The sequence below is a fragment of the Perognathus longimembris genome, chromosome 9 (assembly GCF_023159225.1).
Source record: "Perognathus longimembris pacificus isolate PPM17 chromosome 9, ASM2315922v1, whole genome shotgun sequence".
NCBI lineage: Eukaryota > Metazoa > Chordata > Mammalia > Rodentia > Heteromyidae > Perognathus > Perognathus longimembris.
This window is the reverse complement of record NC_063169.1, coordinates 45,186,941-45,210,874: the sequence shown is the minus strand read 5'-3', so window position 1 is coordinate 45,210,874 and position 23,934 is coordinate 45,186,941. Positions and strand designations below refer to the sequence as shown.

Sequence of the window (23,934 nt, the reverse complement as noted above, 5' to 3'; positions counted from 1 at the left end):
AAAGGGATATACTGTAGAATATTGTTTTGGATAGACAAACTATTGCACCAATGATTGGTTTAATTTGGACTTAAAAAGTCAATTCAAAAACATTTGTTCGTATCTATAATCCCAGCCTTGGGAGGCTGTGATTGTTGAGCTCAAGGTTCGAGGCTGGAGGGAGTGGGAGGAGTTTTGTCAGACCTTACTCAAAAGACAAATGGACATGGCGGCATGTCATCCGAGCTACTAGGAATCCAACTTCAGTGGATTGTGTCCGGGTGTGAGCACAGGTAGGAAATGACAACTTACTTCAAAAATAATAAGCAAAAACTATGATTGGCCCAGCCCTGGTGGCTCCTGCCTCTAATCCTGGCTACTTGGGAGGCTGAGATTTGAGGACTGAGGTTCAAAGCCAGTCCAAGCAGGAAAAGCCCGTGAGACTCTTATCTCCAAATAACGAGAAGAAAATCAGAAGTGGCACTGTGACTCAAGTGATAAAGCAGTAGCCTTAAGCTGAAGAGCTCAGGGACATCACCCAAGCCCAGAGTTCAAGCCTCAAGACTGACACAAACACACACACACACACACACACACACACACACACACACACACACAAAAAAAAAAAAAAAAAAAAGAAAAAAAGAAAAAGAAAAGAAACTAGGGTTGGAGGTATGGCTCAATGGTGAAAACATCTCTAGCCAACAGATTAATGTGTTGAACCAAAATTACTTAAAGGTAATGCTGAGAACAACTGGAAGAAGTCAAACACAGAAGAACAGTACATGAAAATGACATTAGAGGATGTCTGTTGCTGACCATCCTACCCCCTACCTTTCCTCCAGCCACACACCGCATCTTTCTGAACAGCAGGAAGGAAATCATCAACCTGGCGATAACCAAAACAAGGTCACAGAAGAGGGTAAAGCATTCACAGGAGCAGCGAACTTTGACATTCTAAGAAGAAATAGTTAAAGATTAAGAACCATGCCAAACTGGCAGCAAAGGTAAGTCCGTTTTTGTACCTGGGAGAGCAAGCTAAGAAATGTGATTTGAATTATCCTCTGTTAATGGAAATCATCATTTCTACCTTGGTGATCTGCCTAAAATGCACTTTATAAAACAGTACACACGCTGAAAGTAGGAGGCAGTGATTAAAAACATGATGATCTTTATAGATTGCCATCAGCAACTTCCTTCAGAGATTCCCAGAGCATTTGATAATAGGATTCATAATAGGATTGTATAACAGCAGGCCTGAGAGGATGAGTAGATTTTACCATCTCTACTGTGATACACAAGACTGTAATATAAATAAATGTGTGCTATGAAGTCAAAAGTTGCTAGCTTACTTACATGAGGAACCAAGGTCAGAACAGATGCAATATGAGAATGACTAATGAACACTAGAGTTAACAGAGATTTTGAAAAATACTTTGTTCATAGGCCTGACTTTTGCGAGAGTACCTCTAAGCAGTTAAAATGCTTTAAAAAAAAGTATTTTTATTAGCCTCTTTGGGGTTCTATAACAAAATGCCTTGGAGAATTCAATTTCTACACAATGTATATTTCTTTCTTTTCTTTTTTTTTTTTTGTGACGTGGGAGCGGTATTAGGACTTGGAGTGTGACATGCTAGGCAAACTAACTACTTTCTGTCATATCACTCCCCCCCCCCCCCGTTTTTTTTGTTTTGCTCTAGTTTATTTTTAGGTTGGGTCTTGCTTTTCCTTAGGATAGCCTTGGACTGTAATCCTCTCACATTTGCTTTCTGGGTAGCTGGCATTACAGGCATTCACCACCACTTCTAAAACTGGACATTGATTTCTTATAGTTCTACAGTAAGAAACTCCAAGATAAAGTATTTAGGAGACCCCATATCTTGTGAGGGCCTACTGCATATAGCTGGCACCTTCTATATGTTCTCCATAACTGCTATGGTCTGAATATTCATGTTGAAGCCTAGCTCCCAAGGGTAAGAGTATTGACAAGTGGGGCCTTTGGGATGTGAGTAGGTAGGTCAGAGCCCTCATGAATAGGACTTAAGCTCTTATAAACGAGGCTTGAGAGAGACTATCCTTTCTGCCACATGAGCCATATCCAAGTCTCAGTTCATGAGGAAAAGGCATGGACCAGATAGGAAGTTTCTTTCCATCTTGATCTTAAATTTCTGTCTCCAGATGTGTGAGTAATACATCTGTCGTTTGTACTTTAATCTTGTTACAGCAGCCCAAATGTACTGACCTTTATCTAAAACGTATCGTGATATTTAGAAAATGTTCCCTATTTGCTTATATAGTTTTCTTTGTTATTCTTGGGTTTTACTCTATAACACATATATATTAAGCTTATATATTAGTTCAAAAAAACTGACATTTTTAGAATATTATATCTTCCTATTTGGTAGGTTATATCTTTCTATTATTTCAGAGAGATATGAATTTCTTTTTTTACTTCCCTCCTTTGCAAATATTTTTTTTTCTGTAGATGCCTTGTATATCATTAGACTCATTTCTAGGAACATGTTTAAACACACTATGTTTTTCTAACACAGTACAATAAGACTTCTGGCACAGTACAATAAGACTTCTACTGCCTTGCGTCTAGTGAGTCTATAAAACTTCCAATGATTTTTAATAGTTTAGCTCTAGATACTAGTGCTGTTACCCATATACTTTAGAAATAATGTCCACTAATTTTCTTCAAACTTTAAGTCTTCCCATTTTATTTTCTTGTATTTAGTTGACTAGGGCTAAAATGAAGAGAAACAGAAACAATGGCAGCAAGCTGGGCAAAGTGTCTCATGCATATAATCTGAGCTACTCAGAAGTATAAGATCTGACGGATAAGATACATGCCAGTTTGAACAGCAAAGTCTACTGGACCCCACCTTCAGAATAACCAGCAAAAAACTGATCTGGAAAGGCAGTAGGTTGGCAGCTACGGAAGCAAGCCATTCAGTGAATGTAAAGCCCTGAGTTAAAGCCTCTGAGCCAGGAAAAAGAAAGAAACAAAGAATGAAAGTTGTGGTTTAAATGTCTCCAACTCTCATGTTGAAACTTAATAATGTGAAGAGATGAGGCCTCTAGGAGGTAGTGCCTGCCCTGCTTGATGAGACAAAGACAGGGCTCTGCTTTCACATATGACATTTTCCTTTCCTTATACCATCTAGTCACAGCATCCTCCCTTTTTGGAAGTCACAACGAGCAAAGGCACTATACTAGAAACAGAGAAAAAGCCTTGAATAACACTGAACCCACGCGTTATTGGACTTTACAATATCTAGAAGTGAGAGGAAAAAAAAAGGTGTTTGTAAATCATCTAATCTCAGCCATTTCATTATAACAGCAAAAACAGACCATGATACCAACCCATCATCCATCTCTCTCTCTCTCCCTTTCTCTCTCTCTCTCGAACAGTAGAATAAAAAATATAGTCTATCCATCCTTACCTCTAGATTTTTTCCATGTTTTTAATTAATTATAGTCAACTGTAGTCTGAAATATTAAAGAGAAAATTCTCGGGATAAATAATTTGTTTTAACTTGTGTGCTGTTTTGAGTAGCGGGAAGAAATCTGTTGTCTTGCTCTGTCTTGTCTAGGATGTGAATAAACACTTTAACCAACATTATCCACAATATTTATATTCCTTTGTATATACAACCAACCTGACAACTAATTATTAGTCCTCGCAGTTGTAAGATCAACTGCTGATGATGTTCAAGTTAGCCCTATGTATTATCTTAACACTAAGTCTTAACACTTAGGTAATTCATTTGACTTCATCTCATCATGTAGGCTCAGCAGAAACAGTACCTGCCTAGATCAAAAAGCCCTGAGTTTAAACCCTAGTACTACCAAAAAAAAAATAAATAAATAAAGGCATTGGAGGTAGTAATGTGTGTCAGACCCATGTGGCTGCCTACTCAACAGCTGTTCTTCCCCCTTATCCTAGTTAATGGCTCCTGAGTTTGTCCATGTGTGTATTTGTTTAGCTGGGCTCCAGTGGCTAATACCACCTAGCTACTTGTTCTGAAGTGGTAGATCTCCAGCTGAGCAAGCAAGCCAGGTGACTGTGTGAGGCCTTGAGTTCAAAGTACTCTATCTATAAAGTAAAATAAACAAGGAAAAGTTATCCTCTATTGCTTCATGAAATATCTTGAATTTGTCAGTAAAAGTAAGTGGTTTGAAGAAAAATGTTAAAATAATGTTGAGCGAGGCAAGCCTAAAACACAAAGAACAAAGGAGCATGGCGTCCTTGACATGTGACTGTTAGTGGGGGGTGGGGGGAGGAACAGTAGAGATCAGGTCTGCAAAACAACAAACTTCTTTTCAAATGGTATTTCCATAAGTTTGGGTTAGCAACCTTACATTATGTATCTAAAACCAAACAACTACTAAACATAAAAAGGTCTAGAATAGACCTATCAGTGGATCACAATAGCTCAACAGCTATGTACACATGATCATATAAGACGAGGATAAGCAAAAACAACTCCAAGAGAAGGACACAGGAGTATTCTATTGTTGACGTTACATTTAAAGTTCTAGGTGAATTTCCTTTGATGTACCCTATGTGGTTACTGTATATGATTTTGGTTCACTGGATATTGTATATACACCTACCTGATCTAGGGAAGGGAAAGAAAAACGAGGGTGTAAGATATCACAAAAAATGTACTCACTGCCTTATTATTTAACTGTACTCCTTTTGCACAACACCTTGTCAAAAAATTTAATTAATAAAAAGAAAAAAGAAAAATGTTAAACTGTTGAGATCCAAGAATTGAGTCCACTCACAGAAAGAAATGTTTTTCAAGTACTGAATTAATTTTGAAAATGAGTTGATTCTTGATGAGATGGTTAGTATAGAAAAATAATTAAATTTCTTGCAAAGATAGAAATGAGATAGAAAAAAAGTAAATATTCGAATTATAAAATGTAAAGTCACAATTTTAAAGTACTTTAATTTTTCTCACTTGTTTTATAAACATTAGAGACATTAAAGTACTCCCAGACACTACCCAATATCTATGATCACACTAATTTGAAAATACTTTAAATTTGCTAAATGAGTATACTCCTTATATTACTTTTTTCCAATGGCAGGGGTTATAGAGGAAGCTTAGAAACTGATCATGAAACAAGTGTACATGTTTATGTTTGTCTAAAATCTAGACAACTTACAGCACTGGGTGAAAGATAAAATGTTTTCTGAGAGTCTAAAAAACCTAACCAATATTCACTTTAATTTAAATATTACTGATTTCAATATCAACATAGAATATATAAAAAGAGAACACACTTCAGGAGTCTGTGAACTAAAATTAAGTGTACAGAGAGATACAATTCACTTACTCAGTATAAAATCAACAAAGCAAATCTTTGCTCAGGTAGCTAGCTACTTAATTACTCGAGACTTACTAGAAGCAAAGAAAAGGACAGTCATAATCAAAATAAAGCAACCCTTATCTGGTTACGCTGTAATTCCCAGGCCTTTACCTTTGAAGGCAGAGAAGTATAACTTAAACCGGAGGGAACAGTTACAAGACCAGAATTAGAAGTAAAAGAGGAATATGGATAATTAAATAATACTTAACTGTGGTATGACAGTCAGTTGCTGAGATAATTCACAAAGTAAGGACATACACTAGAATTATAAGAAACTTCTAATATCACCTTCTCAAACTGCGAATTGGCCTGTGAGGCCTTTTTTATCTAAGCAAGGGGAGATTAGGAATTCCTATTGATTTTGCATGATGATGAAGGCAAACCTGTTGAGCATCAAAATGAGCACCAAGCTCGTAGCTTGCAAAAATAATTTAAAAGCAGAGAATATGTCTGTAAAACAACAAACATCTTTTCAAATGTTATTTCTACATGTTTTGGTGACTTTACATCATGTCTCTAAAACCAAACAATTACTAGATAAACATAAATGTCTAGGATAGTCCTAAAAGAGGATCACAATAGCTCAACAGCTATGTACATATGACCATATAAGATGATGCTAAGCAAAATGAACCCCAAGATATGGAAACAAGAGGATTATATTGTTATTGTTATTTTTAATGTACTATGTGAATTTCCTATGGCTTATCCCCTGTTGTTACTGTATATGATTTTGGTACACTGAGTATTGTATATATGTTTATCTGAATTAGGGAAATGGATGGGAATATCAGAATGGTGAGACAAAGAATAAAGGGCGAACCAATGCAATAGCGGTACTCATAAGACAATATGTTGGAAATTAATTGTACAATTAGCAGGCTGCAGGGGAGGGAAGGTGAGAGTAAAACGAGGGAGGGTGTAACTAGAATGACAACAAATGTACTCAATACCTGATGTATGTAACTATAACCCCTCTTTATATCACCTTAACAATAAAATTAAATTTTTAAAAATCCAAACATGAAGTCATTCAGTTAAAACAGAAAGGGAATCAAACTGAAGGGAATTAAACCTATACTGCTTTAGAGCCTGAAGTTGGCTCAAGCAGCTGTAAAACTTAAGGCCTTTTTGCAACAAGGGCTGTGGGATTGGCATGGCAAGGAGGCAGCAGCAACACAATGCGGTCCTAGCACGTTTCTAGAGGCAAGAAGTCCAGTGAACTAATAGGACACGAGACAGATGATCTCCAATGCCTATATGCTTGTGCAAAACACTCCCACTTTTGTTCTGGTCTGGAACAACCGTCTCCAAGCTATTTCATCTCTTCCATTCTCCATACAAAAGGCAGGGTAATATAAAAGTACTAATAATCATGTTACAGTTCAAGGAAAATGTACAATAAGTCATCACAAGTGGAGTAAAGTATGATTCCACGGAGAGTCTCTATAGCCTAACCCACCGCAATCTCCACCAACTATCTCCTCTCCTCTTAGCTCCCTTTATCACTATAGCCACACTGTCCCTTGAGTTCTTGAAAACTCTCATGTCTGTGCCCATCCTAATCTTTGCACAGGGATATCTCTGCACAGCTCAGCTCAGTTGCTGAGATCTCAGTTCTACTGAGTCTTGCTCTCCCCAATCAGCACTGACCTCTTCACCCATATCTTCTACAACGGCAATTTGAGCCCTTCTCGACAATGAATTTCCCACTGGCCCTCTCTATTTACACAAGTGTGTCTTCAAGTATATAAGTATAATTGCTCCACTAGCTTAGCACGTTGTCTGTCACCTAACTCCTTTCTCCTACTCTCCCTGTATAGCAAGCAAGAAACAGTGTGTGTGTGTGTGTGTGTGTGTGTGTGTGTGTGTGTGTGTGTTCTTGTACCCGCACTTCTACCAGGGCTTCAACGCAGGGCCTCAAGCTCTCACTCAGCTTTTTCTTGGTCATGTCTGGTATTCTACTACTTGGGCCACATCAACAGTCCAGCATTTTGCTGGTTAATCTCACAGGTTTTTTGGGGGGCCTGGATTGGCATCAAGCCTTGATCCTCCCTCTTTTAGTCTCTTGATAGCTAGGATTACAGGCATGACCTATCAGCACCTGGTACAACCACCACTTCTCAAACAAGAACCACATTCCAACTTTTCTACTCCCAAAATCGTAGCTTTTTCTTCTTAGAATCACTTAAGTCTGCATCGTACAATCAATCCAGTTAGTACATTCTTCACTAATTTTTGTCTGAACAGCTTACTCTTCTCCTGCTAAATCTTTAAATTTTCTGAGGTGGGAGATAGACTTCTCTTTAAATAGACTCCATCACCTCTCATACTTATTGGCCTGGTGCTGAACCAATATTTTATGCTCAGTAAATACTTTAATAGAGTAAGGATACATTAGCTCCCCCTCTCTTTTGATTCCCTTGAGCCAACTACATACTAGACAAAATTCCCTAAGATTCCCTAAGACATCGTTTCAATGAAAGAAAATCTTGGCCAGTGGAAAGATAGATTCTTCTACATATTTAGTTCTGCAATTCAATAATTACCTACTCAACATTAACTTAACTTGTTTTCCCTAGGGCAGGCAACATGACTGGTAGCAATTCCTTGTCTCAGCTAGTCTTATGATCAAAAGCAGACACTGTTTAGTGTGACAGTGTAAATCACTCTTGCCTTAGCTAGCCTGTGAGGACTGTCTGTTTGACCTTGCATTCATTAGTGTACTGAATAAACCAACAAGACTCTCTCCAATCCAGCTAGAGGATATTTTAAAACAGAACAATCTAAAAGTCCCAGAAATTTTGATCACATCTTAATTATAACTTTTATTAATTAATGATATGCGAATATTTTACGATTGCTAATCGTTTTAAAGCAGTGTCAGAGAACTAGCTTCATTCTTTAAAAAATTCTTGGATAACCTTTTGTGTAAACTCTGTTCTGTTTTAACAAATTTTGTATCTGAAAAGACACTTCACATAGATGCAAGCAGTGCATCGTTGCCTATGTTTGCTAAATCATTACACTTTTACACCTCACCTCTCAGTTACAAGAAGGTTGTTGCTGCAATTCAGCTAATTCACTTGCATCAACTCTTCCTGAATCTAAACAGAAAGTGATGAGTTTCTAAATTTTTAAACAAGTGGGTTAAACCTTTTGTGAAAAGTTCCAGTTGTATAAATACAACCCAAATATCAGGTAAAAATTGCTATCTTTTCAGTGTTTTCCTTCCAAGCATTTTTTTTTTTGCTAAACCCTTCCTTTATTCTAAAAGGGAAGCTTACTGACAATGTGACATACACATGCAAACTAACAACAAAACCAAATCCTACAGTTATCAATTTTGATTGATTCAAACCAATGGTTATGCTTAGATTTTGCAAACTTGAGATCAGCAAACATTCTTGTGATGGCAATAAAGAATCTTGAAAGCTTAACCAGCACACTGTATTAAAGACACACAATATTCCATCCTTTACTTTTAGGAACTTATTATTCTCAAAATGTTTCAGAAAACAATTCTTGAAGAGAAATGCTAGCACAGTGGAAACATGGATAAAACAAGTTCAAGTAGGAGAGTTAACTCTGGGAGTTTTAAGTGTCATTTCCCACCAAAGCCATTGCTGTCAGAAGACTGAAATCTGCCATTTCTACATTCATATCAAAGAAGTACAGGGAAATCTGGCCACATCAAAGTCACTTCTGATTTTACACAACAGCCCTACTTAGACATGAACCAATAATTAACTAAATTCTAAACATTGGAAAAATGCCTTATAAGTAACTGGTTTTTTTCCCCCTGCTGTGTTAATTTTTTTGGTAGCCAATACATGTGTTGGTGAGGAGGAGGATAGCTGTGGCAATTGAATTTGCCATACAGAACTCAGAGCTCATGAACACCAACTATGGCCCATCATCATGTGAGGGAATACCGCAAGAAAGAACAGCCACAAAAAGGGAAGTAATTTGCAAGGAAGCCTATAATTAGCTTCTGCATGTTACAGTGGAGAATATTATTGAGGGAAATAGCTTAGGAAGATTTAAAAGGGGATTAGTCATTCACATGAATGCATAAGGCCAGAATCTAGTTACCTGAGTGTAAGGAAGGAGGTGGGGGGGAGGCACCTGAAAAAAACATAAATCTTCTATTACTACAGGATAAACAATTCTTTAACCAGGAAGAAACTTCTAAGTATAACACATAGACGTCTGGAAATTTAAGCAATTGCCTAGTCAAGAACACATTAATCAAACAATGAAATCACCCACACAAACTAGAATATCATAAAACAGTAAAAATTTAAGAGCAGGCCAGTTTAACAAAGATTGTCTGGGATGATTAATTCTAAAATGTCATTAAATACAGTATTCTTTCTGAATAAAATGTTTGCACCAAAAACAAATCTGTTATATTCTCTTTATCCAAAAAAAAATATTCTTAAGTTTTTAAATATGCTGAAGCTCAAATTTTGACAAAATGGAAAGGAAATTACTCTACCGAGAATAATTTTATGTGCTACTAATCAGAAAATTTACAATCTAATCCAAACCTTGACATATTTCAGTTACAGTGATGGAATCTAAAATATTTAATAATAAAATATCTTCTATACAAGGCTCATTGAAAACTAAGTGAGCCCTTATTATTAAATTATTCAAAGACAAAATACAAGCATATAACACTAAAGCATATTAACCTATTTAGTAATATGAAAAGCTTTGTTACCTAATTCATAGCATTCCTGACTGTTGTATGAAATTTTGCTTTTGTTTTTAAAATATGGCTCAAAGTCCTTTCACAAATCCCCCTATCTCCCAAGGTGGGGTCAACATTCCTTTCCTTTTTTTTTGGCCAGTCCTGGGGCTTGGACTCAGGGCCTGAGCACTGTCCCTGGCTTCTTCTTGCTCAAGGCTAGCACTCTGCCACTTGAGCCACAGCGCCACTTCTGGCCATTTTCTGTATATGTGGTGCTGGGGAGTCGAACCCAGGGCCTCATGTATATGAGGCAAGCACTCTTGCCACTAGGCCATATCCCCAGCCCAACATTCCTTTCCCTTTAATTGGAGCAGGCTGATGATGGCTTTGATAAAGAAATGATGAGAGACTTTCAGGTTAGGGCAGAAAAGATCATGCAGTTTCCACCTAGTGGAGACATTGGCTCTGAAAGGAGCCTGTCTCCAATTCCAACGCCCTCTAACTTCCATGCTGGCTAGGCCACAGGTAGGCAGGCACTCTGGTAGACAGCCACAGCTGAGCTCCCTGACAACAGCTAGCATCAGCTGCCAGCTCAGGGAGAGAGCTCAACATCTGACTACAAATGCACAAGAATCCCCAAGTGAGAACTGGCCAGCTGAGCCCTTCCCAAATTCCTAACTCAAAATGTCATGGTCAAAATAAAATGGTCATCTTAAGCCCCTAGGCTCTTGGAGGAATTTTTCTAGCAATAGGGTACTAGCACAAGGTTATAATTGAAGAAGTAATGCTCTAGTAATGCAAGATGTTATAGAATAAATAGAAATAATATATAGAAGTAATGCACGATGTTATAGAATAAAGAGTAGGCATGATATTTCATTATATTCAAACTTTAAATATGTTATGGAACAAGATTTGAAAAGTTCAGGTTCAAATATTTACCTCACTTTTCCTATTAACCTAAATGTAGTGTAATTTATTTTGATCATTATATCAGTTAACAAATATTTATTGAAAATATACTCTGTTCTTGGCTCTGTATTAGGTGCTAGTTATTAAAGTAGCCAGGACAATATGGTCATGGGGGCCATAGATATCACAGAATCAAACATCAGTCATGACACACACATAATTACAAGAAAGACTTGAAAACCATGCTGATGGAATAAAGAGAACATTAACATTAAAGAGTACATTAACAACAGGACTGGGTCAAATTGAAGACTAATGTTAGACTGAGATCTTGAAAGGAGTTAAGAAAGATGCTATGCACGGGGAAAATAGTTTGGACTAAAGAGGATCACAGAGACCAAATGTTACTAGAAATGCTGGGAACTGAAATCAACATTTAAAGCACTGTCAAGTTATTAACAGGTTTTCAGGCATAAAAATGAAGTGTTGAAATTTTTACTCCAAAAGATTGCGTTGTCTATCTTAGCTTTCAGTTTCTGTCACAAAATACCTAAGATGATCAAGTTATAAAGAGCATAGGTTTATTTGGGCTCAGGCTTTCAGAAGTTTCAGCATATAGTACTTATTGTCGTCGCTGTGGGCTTACAGTTACAACAGCAGAGCATGGTGGAGAAATGCTGGCTTCTTTTTTTTTTTTTTTTTTTTTTTTTTTTGGACTCAGGGCCTGAGCACTATCCCTGGCTTCTTTCTGCTCAAGGCTAGCATTCTGCCACCTGAGCCACAGCGCCCCTTCTGGCCGTTTTCCATATATGTGGTGCTGGGGAATCGAACACGAGAGCTTCATGTGTAGGAGGCAAGCGCTCTTGCCACTAGGCCATATTCCCAGCCCAAAATGCTCTCTTCTTGGAAGCCAGGAAATGAAGGAAATAGGTGGCCTCAATACAGGGTCTCAATATCTGCTTCCAGGTCATACTCCTAATGATGTAGCTTCCTTATACTAGACAGCATTTTCTAAAACTTCTATCACTTTCTAATTGTGCCACAGACTGGGAGCTAAGCCTTCAACACATGGACCCTCATAGGTCTTTTAAGATCAAAACTACAGCATTATCTAACTCCAATCGTTTATACATTGAAAATATCATCCTTGGTGTATTAATTAGTTATGAAATAAATTAGTTTCATTCTATGTTAGAACACACAAAGAGCTAGGAAATCAGTCAAAAATTAAAATATTAGTAAGATGTTTACATGTGTAAACTTTGTACTGTAATGGAAGCACAAGGCAGGAGAGACACAATTTAATTCACTGAAGTATAATTTTTGCTAATACTCATGTTGAACTCTGAGGTTTGCACTTGCTATCCAGGCATTCCATCACTTGAGCCATGTCCCCAGAAACTAATATTACAGCAATAAATAGACTATTATGGCATATTTAATATATTGTTTGATAACCTCAAGTAAAGAGAGTTATTGAAGAATATAGGAAGAATGCTCATTCAAGATACAGAACATCAAGGAGAAGTTATGAAAGCAGTAAAAAAAAAAAGTTGGTGTAGCAAGGAAATAAAGATTTCCCTAGGACAGAGGCCTTACTCATTAATATAATTAAGAACATTGTGAGGGGTTCAAAGTACAAACAGTTTAATATGGTTATAAACTGGCAGGGTCTTGATGAGAAACAAATCTTGAAGAAGCATGTAGGAATTAGTTCATGTAAACTCTATTATAAAGTTTATATTCTTTAAAAGCAAGAGGCAGACTTTGAAAAGCTAAGAAAAGTGTCAAGAATGGTTTTGCATTTTATAAAGAACTTCCCAGCTTTGGGATGGGGGAAGAGACTAGAGATATGATACTCAATATTAAAGCATTGGGACCAAGTCAGAAGTCAGAAGAAGTTGTTGGTGGCTCAAGCAAGGAAATAGAGAAAGAAGAAATATAGAAATAGCAGAAACTGAGAAAGGTAGAGAACAATGCTTGTTATTTTTAATTTTCTCTCTCTCTCCCACTCCCCCTTTTCTTTCTCTGTATGTATCTATTTATTTGTTCTTAGGACACAGGATTGAAAGGACTAACTGGTGGGAAGTGAGAAAAAAGAAATACACAATGAATACTCCCAAGTTACTAATTTGGGTACAATGATGGAAACTAGAAGTGCCAAAGGATGGGGAAAGTACTGTAAATGTGAGAAAGAAGAGATTAAAAGTGGGAATCAGTTTTGAGAATTTTAAGGTAACTAAAAGTAGGACATCCAACTAGAGCAGAGATAGCTGTGTGGTACTAAAGGCAAAGGGAAGGCCTGGGTGGTGACTCAAGTATAGAGTACCTGCCAAGTAAATATAGGCCCAGATGTCAATCTTTGGTATCATTTTTTAAAAGTTTATTTTAAAGGCAAAGAGAGTGATAGATTGAAGATAAACATGGGGGCTGATACCACTAACAGTTGTGAAAGTAGGAGTAGGTCTTTTTATCTTTATTGTCAAAGTGATATACAAAGGGGTTACAGTTTCATATGTAAGGCAATGCATATACATCCCCCTCCCGCCTTGCCCCCTCTCTATTTCCTTCCCCCCCATGAGTTGTACAGTTGGTTTACAGCATATAGTTTTGTAAGTATTGCTGTTGCATTGGTTTGTCTTTTTATCGTTTGTCAAAGGAGTAGGTCTTAAGATAGGATATCAACAAAAAGAGATGATAAGAGGAAGCTCAAATGGAAACAAGTAATGACAAAAAGTTAGGAAGCAAACAAGAGCATATACTGTCATTAAAACCTAAGAGATAGTCAAATCATAGCTCTTCTTACATGGAGATGAGGCTGATTTTGGGGGAAACTTTCTCTAGATTTAAGTTTGGGTAAGAATCTTCTACTTCCTCCAAACATGTACTTAAGTGTCTTCTCTGTCTTGGGTTGGAAGATGTAATTTCATAGAGTACAGGAATGAACTTAAAGGAAAAGCCATCATCTTGTACAAAAGATAATAAGTATACTTTATATTAAAAATATATACTTTATATACTTTACATGAAAGCATATAAAGCCCAAGGAATCTAAATTAAATTCCACTTTTGACATTTCCTAGCTTTGTGGTCTTGGAACCAGCTAGTAAGCACCTCTCTAACATTGCTTCTCACTCTACTACCTACAGCACAAAAATTGTTATTTTCTTGTTCTATTGAACTTACTCTAATCAACACAACCATTTTTGTTTGTAGTTATCATCCACCCCTTGTTAGGAAAGCTAACGGTCAATTTGAGACCCACGCTACTGAAACTCAACTTCATATGGCACAGATTAGTCCTTTCCTTTTAACTCATTGCCTTTGTTTCTGGGTAAGCATTTTTATCTCAGTATTTTTCTTGACTAATTGGCCCTATTCTCTGCTAATTTGCTTATACTAAACTCCACCATCTGTGCACACTAGTAATCTCAGACTCAACCTTCCATTGGTCCTCCATCTCTATCTACTATCAATCACAAGGACACTTGATGAGTGCCCAAATCTGATGCTCATATTGCTCTTTGGAATACCAGACACTGCCCTTCGCGCATGTTTAAACATAATTTTAAACTTAGCATTTCAAATTCTTTCCTCTAAATCGAGGTCTCTTACAGTATTCCTCAACTTATTACATGGCAACTCCACTTTTCAAATCTCTTTACTACAAAACCTAAGTCACCTTTAGTTCTTTCCTCTCATTCCATAAACAATTATCAGAGAATTCTGTCAGCTCTATCTTCATAATTACATTCAGAATTCAAACAGTTCAAACCTATATACACCTCTATCAAATGAGTCTTTTTTTTTTTTTTCCAATCCTGGGGCTTGGACTCAGGCCCTGAGCACTGTCCCTGACTTCTTTTTGCTCAAGGCTAGCACTCTGCCACTTGAGCCACAGCGCCACTTCTGGCGTTTTCTGTATATGTGGTGCTGGGGAATTGAACCCAGGGCTTCATGTACATGAGGCAAGCACTCTTGCCATTAGGCCATATCCCCAGCCCTCAAATGAGTCTTAATGCAATTTCTCATTTAGAATATTGCTGAAGCTTTCTGATTTATTTTTATTTACCTTTTTGCATCCATCCCACTCCTCAGAGACGGAGTAATTTTGTTAAAGGGGTAGTCATAACTGACTATTTTGTTTGTTTGGTTAATTTTTGTTATTGTTATTATTTTGTTGACTATGTAACACAAGTTGGCCTAGAACTCACTATGCCACCCAGGCTGACCTTGAACTCATGATACTCTTACCTCATCTTCCTTAGTGAAGTGCTGAGAGTGCTGAGATCACAGCCATGAAGCACCATGCCTGGCTAAATGAATATTCTTTACAGCGTTAAATACCAGTCCCACCAGCTTTATCCATCCCTGCGGCCATTGTCTTCTTACCACATCTACTACTCTTGCAACACCCTCATGCTGTCATCTACCTCTGGAAGGATACTGTCCTAGATATCCATCTGGTTTGTTCCTTCACTGAAATCATGAAGGTCCTAAGTAAAAAAATCATCTTGTAAAGCAAAGTCCTCCATAAAAACTGTGCCCCAAATTATTACTATAACAATTACAACACCTTCTTTAGTATTTATCACCCTTCCCTAATTTCTCTTTCTCTACAGAACTTACTATATCTAATATACTAAAAGATGCATTGTGTGTGCTCGCTTTTGATGGCCTGCCACACAAATTCCATGAAGCCAAGAGTTTCGCTTATTTTAATTCTATTTCCAATAGCTACAGTAGTGCTTGTTATATAGTATCAATTTATAAGCAGTTGTAATTAAGTAGTGAATTGTGCATGAGTGCTTAGAATATAGAGCCAATAAATAGTAATCGTTATTATTTGTGGTTTTGTACAAATTCTACAACTATTCCAAAATTCATTGGGCAAATGGAATAATATACAAATCAGTTGTTTTCTTCTAGATGCTTAATTTTTACTTTAAGAGAGAACTTGAGAAAGTTCATTTTAGTTTGTTATATAAAACTCTTCTGAAAAAGTGAATTTTAACAAAATAAACGTGAAATATAAATTCAGTGGTTGGCAGTCTAGCATATGCTTAGCAGGTTCAAGTCCCTGGTGTTAAAGATTTGTATATGACTTTGAGGAATCCAAAACAAACTTAGCAACAATTCTTTCAAGGTATTATTTTGAAAAGAACAAAATATTTATAAATACCTGGCTTCTAACCAGGTGCACGTGGTTCACACATTTAATCTTAGCTACTTAGGAGGATGAGATCTGAAGATCAGGTTCAAAGTCAGCCTAGGCAGGAAAGTCTCTGAGATTCTTATCTCTGAATGACCACCAAAAATCTAAAGTGTAGCTGTGGCTCAGGTGGCAAAGTGCTAGCCTTAAGCACAAAAGCTCAGGGACAGTACCCAAGCCCTGAGTTCAAACCACAGGACAGAGAGAGAGACAGAGAAGGGGGAGGGGGAGAGAAATGCCTTAGTTCCAAAAACAGGGAAGCACTCTGAAGCATTCATATATTAACAAATAAATAATGGAAAGATTTATTACTTTGGATTCAGCAAAATATGAGGAATAGTAAGATAGTTAATAAAGATTAGCTAGTATCCTAGAATTAATTTTAATAGAAACCTCCCACAGAACAGAAAAAAAGAGATTCACAAGTGAGTTTTTGAAAACTTAGATATGTAACATATATATATGTACATACATATATTACATACCACACATACATTGACAAGAAGGCTGTGAAATGTCTTCTTGAGGGCATACCTAATACTTGCAGTAACATGAACATTTCCCCTTCAGCTATCTATCTACATTGTCTATATCATGAGGGTTCAAGCTCTAATAACCTTCTTTATGTCTACTCTATCAGTACTAAGGAAGAGCATTTTAACATAAAAGCTGAGCTCTACTCCAGGAGAGAAAAACAATCACAGGTAGCAGACTATGCCTGGGACAAGCAGTGCTTGTAATGTCACTTGAGATCTTCTAGGTAGTGGAGCAGAATGCAAGAATTCTCTCTGTAACCTCATCTCCAAAGAACTGGAATGGAAGGGCAGTTTGCAGGCAGCAGGAGGCCCTTGCCCTGCTGCTCTAGAGTTCCATCTTTCTAGAGGATTCCTTTGCAGAAATCCAATGGTAGTTCACATCGGTTTCCAAAAAGTAGCCAGAAGTTATTAATGAGAGGTGAAGGAGAGATGAAAAAAGGAAAGTAAGCTCATGGTTTAGTAAATTGTGAAAGCAAATGCTCGATACATATATGCATGCCCACATACACAGAAATATAAATGTTGCCAACAAATGTATAAGCTCATTCATGCCTTCGTTCTCACAGTGTGATTTCAAAATAGAATTGCTGACGTACATTGTTTTTCATGGTTTTAGGATTCCCCAAATCACTATATGTTAGGTTTTTAAAGTAGGTAGCTGGTAAAGAACGCCATGCGGTATTCAGGCAGGAGAGAAAAGTTTATTACCAAACAGCTGGCCTGTGGCCCAGATGATGCATGGCTGGGAGAGAAGGGGCGACCCCAACCCAGCCCTGCCTTATCTAGGGCAGGGGCCGGGGGAGGGGGGGAGGGTGTGTGGCCAGGTGGATTAGGATGTGACCTCAGGGAAGGGGAGGTAACTGCCTCCAGGTCTGCTGGTTACCCAAGTAACTGAGTGGAGACTGGAGACTTAAGGAGGTGGGGGCATCTGCATGGAGCCCTCCTGGGACAAACCTAACATTCCAGACTTTTTCTTTTCTTTTCTTTTTTGGTACTGGGGATGGAACCCAGGATGTTGCCCTTGCTAGGCAAGCACTTTGCCACTGAGCTACATCCCAGCCCTCAGCCTTTTAATAGTTATGAAAAAGGATGAAGACTCTCTCTGGCTGCTTCCTGCTGGCAAGGGGTGTCCACATTAAGGGTAAAAGGCAGAAATGTGGCCCCTCTGGGAGAAGGCAAGCAGGAGGGTCCCTTGGTGGTAGACGCCAGTCCTTGAATGAAGCCTCAAAATCACGCCTAGCATGGTAGGATATATATATATGTGTGTGTGTATATATATATATATATACACATATATATATATATAATATTCACCTATGTGAACACAATGGAATTTAAACTTCATTGTGGACACAATGGCTTCTAAAAATATTCAGATTGCTTTTAGGTCTAAAAGAAAAAAAAAACTTAGGCTATACTTTTACCCTTGAAGATCTATGTGTTTTAGAATTTAGCAATCAGGATATTTTCGCTTTTGCCCCTAGGTCACTGATTCTAAAGTGACTACAGTAAGCTGTCATCTTAGGACATTACCATTGAGCAGCTGTTTTGCTCACAATGTGTAGAAGAAATGTGTTGCTTGTCACTATTAATACTCATTGGACAGGTGTGTATATTCCAAATTGATGCATCTGCCAATCCCTAGCACTTTTAAGCAACGTGGTGAAAGCCAGAACAGCTGCTACCTTTAGCAAGCTTTTGAGTATAAATGCTGAATTCTCTCTTTATCCAAAATATTAAATATTAATATTTCATACTTATGACACATTCTTATATTTGAAACAAAAATCATAAAGGAAAGGCTTTGTGGAAGATTTCTAAAATGAACAGGAAAGGCAACCAACAGTCTTCCTAGCAGAATGTGATAGTGGCCAAACTAGCTGAGAAGGTCAACACTGAGGAGACCTCTCAACCCTATAGGAAATCACAGGCATCACTGAGACTCTGTAGGCCTTATTCATGCAAAAGTCACTGGAAAATGCACTTTTAAAATGTATGCATGACTACATATATATATAACAAATATACATATGTATGCATACACACACAGGCAATATACCAATGCAACTTTCACTATCTCTGTTTTACTGCACTACAACCTTTAAATCAACACCTAATGTGGAGACAAGGAGTTTTTATCTCCCAGCTCATCCTTTTGCATGGCAACAAGAAACTGCAAGGTATGACTACAATAAAACATCATTCTGCTAAGACTTGCCCTATTTCCAGTCACAACTCCAGTTTGATTATGCTTTGAAAAATAAAACAGCATGAATGTATTTAAGTCACCACATAAGCTGCTCTGTTCTGAAATACTACCAACACCTACCCTTTATCCTTTGCCATATAGCCAGTCTCTGTAACTACTGGAAAGAGACTTACCATATGAAAAAAAAAATCTACATTCCTATGTTATAAGTTCATGTCTTCTTTCAAAGAACCCAGTATTTCCTTTCAGAAGAATGTCCACATAACCAGGCAATATTCTAGTCACATTTAGTATGTATTTTTAATGTTTGCATAATGCTGTTTTATTTTCTTAAACTATGTTCAATAATATACTCCATATGTAGCACAAACTCAAAAGACTGGTCAGAAAAGTCACTAATAGACCTTTAAGAATATCTTTTTTTCCCCAAAAGGTCATTACGGTCCTGAAAGTTACTGCTTGCTACATTTGCTTTTGTCGAAAGAAAAAAGAAGGAAGGAAATAAAGAAGCAAGGAAAGAAGGGAGGGAGGGAGAGAGGAAGGGAGGGAAGGAAGGAGGGAGGGAGGAAGGAAGGAAGGAAGGAAATCTTAAGATGAGAAAGAAAGCATTCATCATGTCTTTTAATTTAGTTTGATAAGGAAGTAAAACATCTATCAGATAGTTTTGCTCCTGCACCATGAGTTAATACAAATCATGATCTACAATTATATTTCACTGATGAGGAAATTAAGGTACAAAGAGCTTACAGGACAGAGAAATACAGATCTTCGATGTAAAGTTGAAACGACCTCAGACTTCATAGTAAGATCAGAAATATTACATGCACAAGCTCATCCTTACAGCCAAATAAAAAAGACCAAGATTTTATAAATTAAAAGTTTAAACCCTTTTAATTCTAAGTTTGATAGAAAACTTAGCAAATGTAGTACTTGTCTACTTAAACTTTAATTTCAAATATCACTGAGCTCAGAGGAAAATTTAGTGCCCAAGCAAAAAGTGCCATTTCCCAGCCCTGGTTCAATTCTGGGACAATCTCAGGTTCTTTACAAGTCTAATAACCATCAAACTGTCATATTCCAGACAATACTGTAGGTGTTAAAGGTACAGCAGTGTACAAATCATGCAAAAACTCCTATCTTCATGCAACTTAACACTTAAACACTGAGGGAATATAAAAACCAAGAAGAGACACAGGGAGTGCAGGGTAAGTCTCATTTTCAGAAAGGATAATCAATAAAAGCCATAGGGGGTAACATCTGAATATAATCCTAAAAGCTTAAGAGTGGAGAGAGCAAGCAAAGGGGACAAAGCAGATTGATATTCTTGTAACCAGTACAGAAGCCGTGAAGTGAAAGCATACCTAGCATTCTGGACTCTATGTTTGTTGCGTGATATGTTGTATGCTTTTCCCTATTGAAATTTCCACCACATGCTTTGGGAGGTCAGAACCACATGTACTTCTTATAAATACTGAAGGCAAGCTTCAGACATGTAAGTCACTTCAAAGTAGGTTCAGGGGTACATGTGATAATGGCTACTCGACTCACTTTGCTATATATACACCATTCCACTTATCCTCTTCTTTGTTATAGACCAAAACACCAACTTCCTAAAACTAACTTACTTATTAACCTATGGCAGCCAATTTTTTTAAAAAGAAGAAAAGACTGGGGAAAGTTCCACTTTAAAAAAAAATCAAACTCTTGAGGAAGAATACTCAACTTACCATGAGTAATCTTCAATGAGCTTCTAAACACACTGTATTTGTATCCAGCATTTAACGGTTAAGTATGACCTGGTATTGTTAGTTCATTAACATCTCATTATATGATACTTTACATTGTTCCTGTATACACATTTGCTCTCACAGTGACTCTGGAGCAAAGCCCATATTTTGAGAATATCTGCATCCCACCGCAGGGCTTTGCACATGGATGTTTGCTGGTGATGTCATAGAAACAATCACAACAAGCAGTAGACTTTCCTCCAGTTTAAGTATCTGTTTGTGGATAAAGTCTGAAAGAGAGAGACATCATGGACTCCCACAGTCCTTTTGAAAAATCTTAGCCATTTGGGCCAAGTTACTGTTTGTGTAACATTCCATTCTCCTAAGTTTCCATTTGCATTTTCAATTCAGGACAATACCCACTTTCAGTCTAGAGGAAAGCATGGGATAAGGCACAAAACAGAAAGAAACGGTATGGAGTCCAGTTCAGTTCACTTCACCTAGTGTTAAACACTATTATTTAAAAGGAACTTAACATGAAACTATCAGATTTGGAACTCTAATAAGACATTGCCCAGACAGACTAGCAGGGCACACAGACTTGTAAAGGAACAACTTAGTAAATGTAAGATGGAGAAGCACTTTAAAAGTATACAAGGAGTGGCCTGGAGGATGAGGTAAGGCTTCACAGAAGAGCTGGCACCTGAACAGACAGGGTTTTGAAAGATGAATAGGCCTAAAACAATCAAGAAACACGGGATCAAAGGGCATTATGGATTGTGCAAAAACACTGGCAGAAACACTGCAAATTGAAAAGTGCTAAAAGAATGTAATCACAATCAGTGAAGTAAAGTTGCTCTGTTTCTCAAGCTTTCCAAGAAAAAAAAACACAAGTGAGAAGGAAGGTTCCACCAATGCTTATTTAGCCAATCTCTTAGCCCTCCCTTTGCTCCGTTTTGTTTCTCTCTTAAAGAAATAAAGTACAGTGTTGGCTGAGGAGGAAAGTATTTTAACTTTACTGTGGAAAAAGGAGATTAAAAAAACTGAAAAGTGAGTGCCAGAGAATTTTTTAATTTATACTTTTCTGGAACATATAAAAAGAAGAAATGTAAAATTCAGGAATTAAGGCCCTGAAATACTAATTCCAAACTTTCTCTTCACCAGCTCCATAAATATTTATTTTATGCCCACTGTCTGTTAGTTTCTGGGATTGTAGGCCAATGAGGCAGTCTCCCCGGCCTCCTCTTCTGAGCAAGCTCTTTCTTGCATGCAATATCTGCGAGAAGAAGTAAGCACAGGGCAGACCCACTGTATACTTTGTTTCCTTCTCCAGCTGCCAACCCAAACCTGAAGCTCAGAGTTGATTTCCAGTCAAGTAAACCTGAGAACACAAAACACTTAAACAATATCCACTGAGATGTGAGTAACTGACAAAAGGTCCTAAGTGGATATGGCTGTCACCTCTTCTGAGGGCAAGGAGCTGGAAAGGGGGACCTGGTCCACACCAGTGACTTGGCATGGAGGGAGTATGTTAAGGGAGTGATCTTACCTGAGAGCTCAGGTAGATTTTGAGGCACTCCTCACACACGGCCTTCTTGCAGCAGGGCAGGGGCTTGATGGGCTTGTCTTCCAGGCACACCCGGCACATCAGCACCATGAGGGGCGCATAGGGATCCCCTACTCCGCCCAGGCCGGAGTAGGGTGGAGCTCCTAACAGGCTGGGCACGGAGAAAGGCTCTGGCGCCAGGTAGAACTCCAGCTCGATGCTGCCGCCGTCGGGGGAGAGGGGGTCAGCTGGAAGGGACAGTTGGGGGCTGGGGAAGGAAGATTGAGGACTGGAGGGGTTCGAGACCAGGGGAGCCCTGGGTGGGGAGGCCGACGGCGAGGGCTGCTCGGAGGAGGGGACCCGCGGCAGGTCGCTCTCCACGCAGTACACCGAGCAGAAGACTTGTCTGGTGGAGGGCGGGCGCCGGGGACCCAGCATGTCCAGGACCAGCCCGTCGGGGGCCCCCATTCGGGTCCGGAGCTCGGGGTCCTCGCCGGGGGGCGCCTCCTGCAGTGCATCCCCTCCCTCTTCTCGGTGACTAGCTTCTTCCCTTTCCTCCTCTTCCTCCTGCTCCAGCTGCAGTTGCAAAGTCTGGGGGTCGAGGGGCCCGGTGAGCGCCAGTCCTGCGTGCTGCCCAGGTGCTGGCTTCTTCCACCCCGCCACCCCGCGGCGGCCGGCGGGCTCTGGGGTTCTGGTGTCCGCGCAGCCGGAGTCGCTTCCGCAGCCGCCTCCGCTGCCGCCGCTCAGATCGGCCGAGGCAGCCCTTGGCCCCGTAGCCTCGGCGCCGTCCCTCCGCGGCCTCGGGGGCTCGGGGTGACCCGCAGCGCCCCGGTCTGGGATTCGCGCCTCCTGGGGCCCGCCGCCGCCGCTCACCGTGCTCTGCTCCTCGCCCATCGCCGGCCGCGGCCCGCGCCGCCGCTGCCCATCCAGCCGCCGGGACCCCCAGCCGGCGCCGGCGGGCAGCGGGGACAGCGGCTCGGCTCCACTCGCGGCTCCGCTTCTGCTTCCGGGTCCCTCCTCCGGGGCCGGGACGCCCCAAGCTCCCTCCGGGGAGCCCGTGCACCCGGGCCGCGGCGCGTGCGGAGCCCGGCCCGGCCTGCTGCTCCTCCTCCTCCTCCCGGTCCTCTGGCAGCGGCCAGGCACCGCCTCGGGGGCGCCGGGGGCCGCTGACTCCGGGCGCTGGGGTGCCCGCCCCACATGCAGGTTGGGGCGGTGCCGCGCTCCCCTCGAGCTTGGGGCGGGGCGGGGCGGAGCGGAGGAGTCCCGGGAAAGGCGGCTGGCGGTCAGTCCCGCGCCATGGCCAGCCCCAGCTACAGGATCGATGTGGCCACGGTGGGCGGTGGTCTGGGGGCGGCGGGGTCTGCTGCGCCGCCGCGACACGCACCGGGGCGTGCTGGGGCTTCAGCTGGCTGCCAGGAGCCCCCGGGGGGGTGGGGGAGAGAGGCCAGAGCGGCCGACCTCCGTCTGGTCCGGCTTCACCTCGAAGCCCTCCTCGCTCCCCCTGTCCCCACCCTTTTGGCGCACACCTCGCCACACGTACACACGCGCGCAGACTCCGCGCGCCCCACTCCGTGCACACTGGGTGGGTGTGATCTCAGGGCCGAGATGCGCTCCCGCGCCCCGAGTTCACACTGGGCCTCGACACAACCCTTCAGGCGGCTCCCAGGCTGGCCCTCCTTTGGGCTGCACATGAAGTAGAACTTCGTACAGAGCTGAAGGCGGGGAG

General features: G+C 40.0%; 1 protein-coding gene across 1 annotated transcript in view; it reads right to left on the bottom strand.

Annotated features, from left to right (window-relative positions):
* Rnf217 (ring finger protein 217) overlaps positions 1 to 23,247 on the bottom strand; it is a 119,006-nt gene extending 95,759 nt beyond the window's left edge. Inside the window, exon 1 of the mRNA XM_048354017.1 lies at positions 22,212 to 23,247. Coding sequence (XP_048209974.1) covers positions 22,212 to 23,102 — 891 coding nt within the window. The 5' untranslated portion in view covers positions 23,103 to 23,247. The remainder of the gene's footprint in view (positions 1 to 22,211) is intronic.
* Positions 23,248 to 23,934: the final 687 nt, after the last annotated feature.